The sequence below is a fragment of the Ambystoma mexicanum genome, chromosome 7p, assembly GCF_040938575.1.
Source record: "Ambystoma mexicanum isolate Mex_15411 chromosome 7p, UKY_AmexF1_1, whole genome shotgun sequence".
NCBI lineage: Eukaryota > Metazoa > Chordata > Amphibia > Caudata > Ambystomatidae > Ambystoma > Ambystoma mexicanum.
In genome coordinates, this window is record NC_090939.1 from 457987181 (window position 1) to 458000027 (window position 12847).

The window sequence follows — 12847 nt, forward strand, 5'->3', positions numbered from 1 at the left end:
TTGGGGATTGGTCCTAACAGTTCATTACCTAAATCTATGGAAAAATGTCGGTCATCAACTGTCATTCCAATAATGGTGCCTGCGCCCAGAGTGATACTCTTTAGGTTGCTGTTAACCACCTCTATTGGAATGGTGTTGTGTTCTATGTTGACTAGTGGTGTTGGGTTTACCCCCAACCCTTGCTGTTGGAAATTAGCATTAAGATGGACATAGGCATCAGGGTTTTTCAGTTTCTGTCTCTTAATTTTTACTTCCAGTGAGAATTGTCGGGTCCGTTCTGGGATGGTGACTTCCTCTCCAATCTGAATTTCAACTGCATATGGCAGCAGTTGAGCTGACCTAAATGCTTTCTCTGGGTCATCAAAGTCCATAGGATTACCCGCTAATCGGGACCAAGCTTTGAAGTTTATTAGGTCCAAAGTAATGGCAAAACAATTGAGAATGTCACTGCCTAAATAAAATGGAGCAGGCACATCTCGCACGACCCAACAATTATGGACTATGCTCTTGTTGGCTATGGAAATTTTGAGCATACACCTGCTAGGCAGGAGATGTTTGGAATTGGGTGTTTCCAGGACCATTTTCCATTTGTCTAACAGTTTAAATGTGGGAATGGCTGAATCATTTGGGAGTTTGCGGAACATGGCCTTGCTGATGAAGCTTTTACAGTTGTTCACACATACTCGGGCGAGAACAGAGTCCTTCCCTTCATTTAACTGAATAGGGATGAACAACTGCTCTCCAATTTTCTGAATATCAGCCAAGCTTTGAGCTGATTTCTCCTCTTTTTGGACTATAGGAATGGGATTTTCTGATTGTGAATTTGTATAGAATTTCAAAGTGTTTCCTTCCAGTGAGGAATGCCACCTTAGACTGGAAGGAAGGTTGATTTTCAGAAATGGAGAGGGACCCCCCGCCCCATCACCAGTTTGTTTTCCTACTGCAATTACTGTCACGTCTGGAATATGATTATTCTGGAAGTGAAATTCTATTTGGTCAGGTTTTTGTTCAACCATGTGGCATGTGCCATTTAAACTGACATGGTTGCCACTCTGTTTTAATTTTATTGGTCGGTTAGTCTGGGTCCAGAGGACCTTGTTTACACAATCTATGAGGGGAGACAATCTCCGCAGGATGTCATTCCCTAGTAAACATGGTGTGCCCTCTGGAGTCACAACTATGACCGGGTGCTTCACCTTGTGTCGCCCAATTTTAATGTCTAAATCTGCAGTCCCCTCAACAGGAATTACCTTCCCGTCGAAGTTCTGAAGTTGTCTAGGAAGAGGGGTGAGAGGAATTTGGTATTCCTCCCCCCTTCCTGAATTCAGTTGAACAAAGGCCCTTTTTGACAGAAGGGTAGCTTGGGATCCAGTGTCCACCAGTGGCAAAATTGTACATTGCCCCATGAATTTGGACCGGGGCATAAAATATTCCCTCCTTTTCCTCAAGGGAGCAAAGATAATGCACATTTTTGGCCAACTGGTGGGTTAATTTCTTGGTTTTGGATATTGACAGAGAGGTGATTTGGGCTGGATTTTGTTTGGGATCTTGGGAACCTGTAAGAAAAAGGTGACAGCTAGATATGGGGAAGTTTTGGATTCCGCTGGTTCTGATTCTGGGCTGCCCCCACCCCTTTTGGAGGCAGTCACCAGGATGGGTTTGAACCAGGGTATTTCCGTGCTGGTCATTCTGGGTACTGATGATGGGCGGTTTCAACTTGGTCCCCACATCTACCCAGTCTGGATTTGGATCCTTAGGGACCCATTTTTCTTTGGGAGGAGTTCCCCCATCCCTGAAGGAGAAGATCCTTTTTCCAGGATCCTCTGAGGACCCCTCTCCTTCAAACTGGAGGATTTGCACCTCCTCCACAAGTTCTTTTTAGGCTCATTATTTCTCCTACCCGCCCTCTGCTCCTTGGGTTGCAGACTTTCGGGGCAGGAGATTTTGGTTCCAGTTCCTGGGCTTCCAAAGGCTTTTCACAAGTGGGGAAGGAAGCTTCCTCCAAGGCTTTATACCCCCCTTCCCCCTGTGCCTCCTCCCTGGGAACCCGGTGGATTGTCGGGGTTCTTCCCCCATCATTGTTCTGGAGCATCAGACCCTGGATTCAAAGAGTTCTGAGCTGCCATGCTCATCTGAGTGCTGAGGGCTCTGTTGAGCCCTCAGCATGCGACCCAGATCCTGTGCTATGTTCTGGACTTGGCGCTCTAGTTGGGACACCCGCTCTGGCTGGTACGGTGTCCTCAGGTCTACCCTGGGTTGATCCTGGGAAGGGTAAATATCCCTTCTCGCAAAATACCCCTGGTTCGGAAAGTTTGGGTACCCCTCCACCCTTGGCCTCCCCTCTCCTGGATTGGGCTGTCTGGGCTCAGGAAAGTGGGGAAAGAAGGATGGGTTGTTTTGGGGGTTGAAGTTTGGCAGGTACTGGGGAAAGCAATTTGGTCCAGCATTTTGGGGATTACTGCCCTCCTGGGAAAAATGAGGAGGGAAGTTTCCGGGGTTTCCTTTTGTCTGGTTGGACTCCCCCTCCTTGGGCTGGAGGAGTCCACACACAGCCCAGGATGGGTCTATTTCCCTTGTAGCATGGGCTGATGTAGTCAGGGGAGTTAGGGGTCCCATTTGTGGGGTTACCTCCCTGGCTCCCTGTTTGGGATTGTCCCAAGGGCCTTCTGGGTTTGGGGTTTGTTGGATTCTGTGGGGAAAGGTTTTTAGGCACCCCGTCTCCAGATCTAAAATGGGGGCAACCTTCACCTCTGCCACCTTAGCAGCAGCAGGGGTGTTGGTTGCTTTGGGGCTCTTGCTCATATTTTTATTTTCGAACGGCTTCTGTACTTCATAGATGCGCGTTGCTTGTTCAACGACCCAGTCTAGTGATCTTTTCTCATGAAAGTCCCTCACTAGCTGGGTCATAATATACGTAGGTAGAGCATGAAAGAAGGTGTCCACAAATTCCTTACTGTCAGTGTGCACCCTTCTAGTGGTCTGCACAAAGGTGCGTTTCAATTCCTGAACAAATTCTTTTGGGGCCTGGTCTTCCCCACAAGTTGTAGGCTGCCTTGCGAGCCTCTTGAGGGTTCCTATGAATGAAAAAATGTTTCAGGATGGCCGCCCTATAGGTGGACCTTCTGGAATGGTTCTGATCCTCCAGCCCCGCAAAGAAGCTGGAGTACTCAGGAGAAAATGTCCACTTTACATACTGAATACAGCTTTGGCTGTCCTTCAGATGGAAAGTTTCCATCATCGCTCAAATAATTCAAGATGCTCCCAAACCGAATATTTGGCATTTTTGTGGTAGGGCGTGATGACGCTCCTAATAGCTTTTATTTGTTTTAGGGGATCATTGAGTTAAGCCCTCTTAACTTTGTTAGCCTTTTTAGTTCTTGTCACCCTGGTCCACTCATCCTCTGACTCAGAGGCACTGCCACCAGAGGTGGCTGTCTGGTCTTCTAGACACTCCCGGATTCTGCAAGCTTGGGAATGGCTGGCAGAATGTGGGGGCCTAGTTCCTTGGGTCCTGTGGCACTCAGAAGAGTCTTCTGACTCTTCCTTGCTCCCCGGATTGGTTGAGTACCCCCCACCTCCACTGTCCTAGCTGGGAAGAGGTTTTTAGTATGCTCTTAGTGGGCCTAATCTCATGGAATTCCCCACCAAATTTCACTGGCTGATCTCTTGCTGAGTTATATTTCTGAGGACCCATTTCTTTGATTCTCCCCTCACTGGAGGCTCCCTGATCAGAGAAGATGGCCCTAGCACTTGGGAAACTGTACATAGACGCCCGCCCATCCATTTCTGGGAGGCGCTGACCTATTAGCCCCATATTCCCCATTGGGTTGAAGTCCACCATCCCCGTGGCCCTTGGCTCATGTGAGCCAGTGGACATGGGGGTGGCAGAGTCCATGGAATTTAAGAAATTAAAGTCTCTGGTGCCAGGGTTCCTGAGGTTATGCTCAGGGTTTTCCCTCTCCCATCTGACCTCATCTCTCTCAGCCCCTACTCCCAGATAGCATGCAAGAATCTAACCATTTTGTTCTTCTATTAAGGCCTTACTGGACTCTATTTGTTGTTCCTGCATAGCTATCTGTCTATGGAGCCTGTCATTTTTTTTCACAGAGAGCCTCATTGTCTCTCTGTGCTTCCTCTCTGATTTGGGAGTATTTGGCCAGTTTTTGCTACAGGAGGCTCACCTCCCGAGTCCTGTCCTTACTGGCCTGGTCATTCTTTGCCAGAGCATCTTCCACCCTCCTGGTGTGCTCTAACAGCTTTTCATAGTGCATTTTGAGTTCACCCAGTCCCTGAAGGGCCAGGTGATTTTCTTCCACCTTGGTTTTTAAATGGCTGACTTCCTGGCCTAAGGCGTCCCTTTCCTGAATTAGAGTGCCCCTCTGTGCAGCCAGGTCGTCCCTCTGGTTTTTGAATGCACCAGCTTTCTGGCGCTCTTCATTGAACTCTGTTTGGGATTCAAGGTCTTTAAGAATTAATTTATTATTTTATTATTTTAATTGGTCTATCCGGTCTTGTAAGACAACCATCTGTTCTGCGCAAACTCTATTAAAAGTTCATTGTTGCACCAGTTTTTGTTGGCTCTGTTTTAAAGAGTCCAACCTTTCTTGACACTCTTTTTGCAGTGTCAGTAATTTGGTGTCTTGCTCTACCCTCTCTTGCTGCAGGAGATCCAGATCTTCTTTTACTTTTGTCAGGTACTGTCTGGTGTCACTCTCTATTTCTTGGCTCTTTTGTAGCCTTTGCTATGCAGAGTCCAGATCAGTTTGGGTCTTCTCTAGGGATTGTACTTGCCTTTTTGCCAGGTCTAGGTTTTAGGCATATTTTTCCTGTATTACTCCAATGTGGAGGTACAGGTACGCCGCTGTTTTGGCAATTTTACATTGCTCTTCTTTTACCCTTTGGGCCATATACAGTTCACTAAGTGCCCGTGTAATGGACCCTGGTCCTGCCATCTATCTAATTCTATGGCAGTGATTTGTTGTTTGATTTCCTGCAGCCAGACATTCTCATCCTGCTCAACCCATTCACCACTGACAAACAATTTGTGCAGTAGGTGTTCTTTTGCCATATTAATTTCAACTGGGGTCGTCATTCGGGAAATATTAATTTCCTTCTGACTTATCTCAGGGTTACTTTTACCTTTGCAAAACAGGCCCAACTCCTTTGAGTATTTCTATTGAAGGGTGTTTTTACAGTGTAGCACAGTATGGTAGCCCAACAAGATGTATGTACCCCGTCAGTTTGCACGCTGTGTTAGACTGTCACAAGTGGTATGTCTAATTTAGGATCCCGGACGAGCCCCCAATCTGTAAGTGATTTCAATCTGGCACACACCCAAGTTAATGCCTAGCGTGTAATGCACAACTGAAATCCTTATTTATTTTTGTCTAAAAGTTTTTATTCTGAACGATGTACCACTCATATCACGCCCCTCTCCTGGAACCTCCCCCGTCACACTGAACCAGGAATCAGGCTGGTTTGTAAAGTTAAAATATTTATTTATGTATTCACAATTCAATCACGCTATGTTTTAATGGGTACAAAATAATCACCAATGGGATGATGTAGCAGTGAATAATCTCTTTAATACACAAGGAGTGATAATGAGCAAAACAATTCAGCACAGAAATAATACTTTTGTGTGTGTGTTTGTTCAGATCAAATGGCACTGCAGTTACTAGTTCCCCCTGCACACCCCTCAATCCCCCCAAACAGGCAATGTAAAGAGATGAGAAGAGAGAGCAGGTATTCAGGAATGGCAGAATTCAAACAAAATATCAATCCCAATTCCCACCTCCACCCCCAGCAACACAAGAGAAAAATAGAATTGATGTGCAAGCAGTCAGAATGGTTTTAAAGTTATCTTGAGAATGGATTGGGTAAAAACACTAAATATGGTTTAAATTGCTGAAATTGTTTTAATTCTTATGGGAGTCGCTTTGTATAGTTGCACACAAACACTAGCAATGATTTGATACTAAAAACAATGTGAAATCTTAAAATTAAGGTCGGAAGCAAGCAAAAGCTGTTAGCAACGGTGCCAGTGTTTTCGTGTCCCCATTCCCATGGAGTCCTCTGAGACTCCATGGGAATGGGGACTTATACTTTCTGACGCCTGATATCCCGGGCCGCCAGGACTTGTAATGTGCTGGTGGCACCGGGATATCAGGCAGCGGAAACAGTGTTACGTGTTCGGCGGCAACCCACTGGTAGCACCGGCGGGTTACCGCCAAACTCGTAATGAGGCCCACTGGATGCTACCCCTCCAGACACAACAAGCCCAGTGCACACAACAAAGCATACCAAGAAAGCTGGCACGCAGTTGCGCCAGTTTCTCCTGGTTCTCTGCAAGCATCAACAGAAGAGCACAACTTCTATCCTATCCCTCTTCCCTCACTAATCAGCCCCCCTCCACTTTCCTTACAGAGCCACATGAGCGCCTGGAGACCATGCAAATGGCAGCGGTGCGCAGTATAAGTCATCATAGAATGGTATTCTGTAACTGCCATTGTGCCAAACTACATGTTTACATGTTGGCACTATACTTGTCAGCATGGGTCATTATGAGTGTGTGCCTGATTAGCAGAGTTCACTTTCTGTGGAAAATGAAAGCAACATTTTGTATTGCAGAAATAAAAAAAAGATTGGGATTGACTAGAGTAAGACTCGGACACAGTGGCATTATGGTGACTGTTAAAGACTAACTGATAAAAGGGTTGGGGAAATCCTACCTATCCCTAACTCTAGGAGGGGTTTCCCTGCCTCAACAAAACTAAGAAACGTCTGTGTTAGAATGTCCAAAACAACAAGTTCTCTATCCTGTGTCCAAAATCCTAACCTGACCCTCACATACTAAACTTGATATAAAATGAAGGGGAAAATGTCTTTTAGCTGATCACCTGCAGCTCTTGTTCAAAGTCCCAACATAAAGTTCCAAAGTCTAAAAGAAACCAATTTGTGGAAACTTATCTGAGTATTGCAACCAGCACCCGATTCATCCCATAGATCTATTTCATAGTTTGACCCCCAAAAACACCATGCAAGGTCAGCAGCATATGAGGGCGGGCATTTCAAGCGATCCAGTCCCTGCATTTGAGAACCATGCTCAAGAGAGCATAGTTTGCTTTCAAGCATCCCCATTAGACAAAAACACACTCCACACAGGTATATACACAGCTGTCTGTGTTTCCGGAGGCATCGGGTACACCAAAGTCAGTGCTGCAGACCTGCATCATAGAAACAACCTTTCAGCTTGACTTCGAAATGGCGAACCAGGTTTCGAACAACAACTCCGAAAGGTCACCGTTAATTATGTTCAGAGAAGGAACCTATGCCTATTCTTTCCCATTCATATGTAATGTGGGTCTAAAAAGTAAAACAATGGAAAACATTGAAAATTGTCTCCATATTTTTATGTCTGTTCCCCCAAACATGAAGGTTGATTCACAGTGAACGTGACTATCACTTTCCTTGTTTGCACATTAAGTGTAGGTTTTTGAAAATCCTTGCAATTCCCAAAACGTTTTAGTAAAACAATTTTCTAATTAAATTTTGTTGTTGACATTTTAGACCCCCATTACATAGGACGTGTGGGGGGAACAATAGGCATTCGTTTTCTCTCTGGTCATAATGAAGGTGACCTTTTGTAGTTGGTCTTAATAAATTCCCAGTATCACATATTTTTTTATTTTATTTCATTGTTTAAATCGCGAACCTAGTTTGAGAGCAGTGGAGCGCTGTACAGTGTGTGGGTAGCTAGCATTGGGCTGCCATCTTTAACAGTAGCACAGTACTGTGAGGTCTGTATATCTGTTTGTGCGTCCATTGGAATTAGTCCTTGGTCATACTTCATTCACGACTCCAAACTACAGTAAGGAGTCGCCAGGCAAGTTCATTTTGTCAACACTCGCGGTGGAGCTCACTATAAGGACACATTATCAGCTGGGGCATCATGGTCGGCCAGAGACAGAAACTCAATTAAATTAAAAGGCACATCTGAAAAAGGGCTTATAGGAAAGGGGCATAATGAAACACAGACAGAGAAGGGCAGGAAGCCTGGGAACGACAAATATAACACATTATTAAACAATCAGATTAATCAAGAGTGCTACAAAGGAGCTCAGTAGTTGGCTAATGTCATAGAGGGGTTTCAACTTTCAAGACAGGTAGGTAGAGAGAAAAGAGAAAGCATCAAGGAGGAGAAGTTACTCCAGTCACTGTACACTTGGAAGAAGGGACTGTTGGATGGGACACCAAGTAAGAAACCGACCAGAAGAGACTGTTGAGGGCTCCACCACAGGCACTGGCAACAGAGACTAGAGAATTCCTAGACCAAGATTATCAGGGGGTTTCTGGGAAGCTGTGGCCCCATTTGAGAACCATAAGAGGTGGCCAGAAGCTATACCACCAGATCATGATCACAGGGAGTTTCTGGGAAGCAGCGGCCCCATTTGGAAAAATAAGATCTTTCTGAGAGCTATAACCCAGGCAGGCAAATACCAGACCAGGAGATGTTAGCCAAGTAGGGTGACCCTGTGGGTAACAATACCACATCTTTACAAACCCTGCTGGTAGTAGTGCATGGCAGTGTGTATTGGCCAAGGTATTGTTGGTGTCCAAGGAGAGCAACCCATGGCTAGTGGGTGAAAATATATATGCCTGACATGCACCATAAGTGGAAGCGAAGAAAGAATTGCTGTTAGAATACCAATAAGCAAACCGGGTGCTATATCCCTGGGTACTGAAGTGAGCTGGATGCTACAACCCAGAGTCAGCGAGTCAAACAAATCCAGTGCTCCCAATATACCTTCAGTAAGGCGTCTGGGCCTGGGCCTTACACTGCAGCATTGATGCTTCAAGGGCCAGGAAGGGCGGCCCCTTCACTGCACCTCTCACCTCCCACCTCAGCTGGGGCTTCTTCAGGTCGCCTTCCCCTTGATTAAAGTTACTGTGCTGCTTTATGTTGTGCGTGTTATCCTTGCATGTTCTCGGCTTCTAGAACAGGCACCGTCACTTCCTCAGTAGAAAGTGAAGTAAAAGTTCACTCTACAACTCTGTGCTATGCGAGCCTTGTTCTCTATCTTTTTTGGCCTTTGGGGAAGAGGTGTCAGATGCTTGCAGTGCATGCAGATCCTTTTGGCTTTTGGGCACTTATGTTCGGTGGAAGTTCATGGCTTGGGTAGAGTTGTGCATTTCATTTTTTTTGTTACTGTATGCCACTGCATTCTCAAAAGTGTTACATTCTGCAGCATACGTTCACACGAATGTTCTATATATACATACAACCTTTTCCAAAAGCATAGCCGAAATATACCATAAACTAATATTTCTTCGAGACCCATCTGCAAGTCGGCACTAACATCTAGCACTGAATTGCAGGCCACCGGTCTGGCCGTTTCAACTGCGGTAACTGCTTTGTCATTGTTCCATGATGCCAGTCCTAGTGATTGTGCCACATTTGTGTTCACAATCAAAGCAAACGAGACTTTCATTTAAAGAACATCATTTCTTGGTGAGGTAGCTACCTAAAGAAATGTGCGTTTAAATACTAGTGACCAGCAGCAAAGAGCAGGTAACATTTGTGGTCCACTAAAATACAAAGTCGGTAGAGCAGAAAGACTAGGCAGAGTCATGAAGGTAAATGCAGAAATGGGTAAAACCGCTGCAAAAAATGAAAAGGAAGCGAAGTTGAAGAGCAAACTCTAGATCTTGGAGACTTTCTTCTTGTTTGAGGCCGGGCCTTCTGATCTCACACTATCTAATCTCACATTTACAGGTGATTTCATATAAGAGGTCTACTTACTGGGTTCATAATATCTATTCCTCGCTGGGGACTTCAAAGGTATACGTCAAAGATAAAAGTTTAAATGGAATAAAAAGAAGCAAGCTTGGTCATGAAAAGGCATCGGATACGGTTTCCGCAGACTTGATGAAACACTGCTTTAAAAGAAACAAAGATCTGTGCTGGGGTACAAACGAATTGATATATAATTCGCATATGAGCCTCTCGCAATAGTCAAATCTTATGGGAACGTGCAGGAACCAAAACTTTACCAGTTGACTATTTACGTATTTGATATGCGATAATTTTAAAGAAATTATTATTCTTTGTTTACCTCCAAGAGCCCGTCTTCAGGTAAGTCTGAACAGTGGACAGCATTCCGAACTTTGCTTTTTCCATAGCGGGCACGTAGGGTCTTGGGTCGTAGGTGGCGTGCTATCTCCTAGAAAAGAATAAACATGAAACAAAGTAATTCCTACCTTATTCTCACGAATAATACCAATACGTGTCCAGGCAAATCACACATATGCAATAAAGTTAATTTTCAGAAAACTACTTTGAAATATTTACGTTAACACGTGAAGCATACGCTCAAAAGAATGAACGCATGCATCAAAGTTATTCACCTTTAGGTTCCGATACTTTACAAGAGAAGTTAACAACATTTTGCGGACAAATCCCATAGTGGTATAATCAAAGCTCGGCTACGAAGCATAGGGCTATCCTCCTTATATTTACAGATATGACTGTCACATGTAATGTTACATTTCTGGATAGGATCATGGACATCAGACAGCATCTCTGGTTACAAAATTAATTCACATACGCATGACAAGTCTGACCATCCCTCTGCGCTTCTCCGACCTCTTCTTCATGCCCCTTAGGAACAGAGTGGTACACTTTTAAATACATTGGAATTGAAAGTAGAGTGCTTCCATCTCTTAATTCATATAAGTTTATGTCATTTGTATTCCATTTTGTCTCCAACTTTTAATAGCTTAAAAAAAGGCTTCACCGAACTAGTATATTTACAGTGTTACTTTGCTTCTATTAAAAATTAACTCTTTGTAGGAAGGTATGTGAAAAAACTTTTGTCAAAACGTCTCTCTCAATAATACCTTGTGAATTTGGAGTATTTTTTTAAGCAAATGTTTTCATCCTTCCCATGATTTATATTATTGGGAGATATGGCATTACCGGTTGATGACCCACTCACCAAGGGTTACAGTCTCTTCTCTCCCTGGCCATGTTATGCTTCCCTGTAAGCTCCTAGACGTACACCTGGTGCAGACATTGACTTTATAGCACTTGAGAGGTTCTATAAGGCTAGCAAGCCTCCACCTACCAGTTGGAAGGACAGAGGTAAACCATGGGCGGGTATCTGCAAATATGAGACCAGTCACTGAGGTGCAGACTCGTAACACACTAAAACTATGTATATACATTGTTAATTGATATGATGTGGAATTTATAATGCGCCTGTACACAAGTGTTTCTAGGCACGACAAGACAAGGAAGGGGAAACAAGGGAGGACAAAATAACGATCTTAGTAGGCCTTGTGTCATTCTGATCACGCAAGTGTGGGGAAGAAGGAAGGGGAGAATCGCTGGCGGGGATGGGAAGGGGGGAAGTACAGTTAACTCACAAGTGCAGCCAGCGGGTGGCTCATAAGTGCAGAGGGAAGGGATGTAGGGTTGCAGATACAGACCCTTAAGTGCTGGGGAGCCTGGGGCAGTGAGAAGGAAACTGGACATGCAGGAGCCTGGGCCTGAGCTCAGATGGTGACCAGGTGACCAGTGCGATGAGCAGTCAGGTGCATCAGCAGGGGGGAGGAAGAGAGAAAACGGAAGCGAAAAGGAAGGTCTTGAGTTGCTTTCAGAACCGGAGATGGTTCTGCACAAGTTTGAGAGAGGGCAGGGAGGCTATTCCAGAGGGAGGTCCCAGCCGAGGAGATAGATCTGCCCCCAACTCTCTGCTTGGAGAAGCGTCTGACCCTCAGAGAATTGGAGGTGGATGAGCAGAGAGCTCGAGAAGGAAGATGTTTTGGATGAGAAAGTTAGAGGTAGAGCAGTCACAGGCCCCAGAAAGCCTTGTGGACAATGCAGAGTGTCTTGAAGTTGATCCCTGCAGCCACGCGGAGGCAATGAAGAGATTCCAGAGCTGGAGAGATACGATCCCTGGGCTGGAGGCCAAGGACAAGTCTTGCAGTCCTGTTCTGGATAAGTTGTAAAAGTCTAAGAGTAGAGGCAGGAAGATTTAGAAAGAGGCTGTTGCAATAGTGCAGCCTAGAGAGGACCAGAGCTCTGGAGACAGTGAGCTTCTGGGGGAAAGTGAGAAAAGGAAGAATACCTTCAAGGAGGTGCAGCTGATAGTTTGACTTCATATAGACGTCAGAGATGTGAGGAGAGGAGGAGAGGGTGGAGTCCTCACAGGAAGGAGCAGAAAGAGGGCCCAGAGTGGGTGGCCAGAGAGAGAGAGAGAGAGAGAGGAAAGGAGGGAGTGGGTGTCCCAATGAGGAGGATCTCATTCTTACTGTCATTAATGCAGAGATCATTGGGGGCACACCATTCCTGAATTGCAGCCAAACAGTCTTGTATGACAGAAGTGGCTGAGGAGAGCCTGAAAGAGAGCAGACTGTCATCCGCATACCTTTGAAAATTGGAGCAGAAAGTAGTGATGCAGTGGGCCAGAGGTGCCATGTAGTGTTTGAAGAGCCAGGGAGAGAGGTTAGACCCCTGGGGAACACCACAATTAGAGAGATAGAAGAGAATAAAGACCCCAGTTGGAACTGAGAGGGTTCGTCGGTGAGAAAGGAGGTCAACCAGGCCAGGGCCTGATCAGTATTACCAAGGTTGTCCCGGAGACGATTGAGCAGGATGGCATGGTTGACCATGTCAAAAGCAGAGGATAGACCAAGTAGAATGAGGACAGAAGGGAGATTAGATCCAAGATTGGAGAACAAGTCTTCACGGGTGTTCAGGAGAGCAGTTTCCGTGCTTCTGGCAGCTTTGAACCAGACTGGTGGCCATGGAGGCCACCAACAGATTCAGTATGTAGATTAGGAT

General features: G+C 45.3%; 1 protein-coding gene across 2 annotated transcripts in view; it reads right to left on the reverse strand.

The window, feature by feature from the left end:
• The window catches only part of NME7 (NME/NM23 family member 7), a 2086428-nt gene that overhangs the window by 205865 nt on the left and 1867716 nt on the right, over positions 1 to 12847 (reverse strand). For both annotated transcript variants that reach the window (XM_069636474.1, XM_069636473.1), the window contains one exon: positions 10116 to 10223. In XM_069636474.1, coding sequence (XP_069492575.1) covers positions 10116 to 10223 — 108 coding nt within the window. The remainder of the gene's footprint in view (positions 1 to 10115; positions 10224 to 12847) is intronic.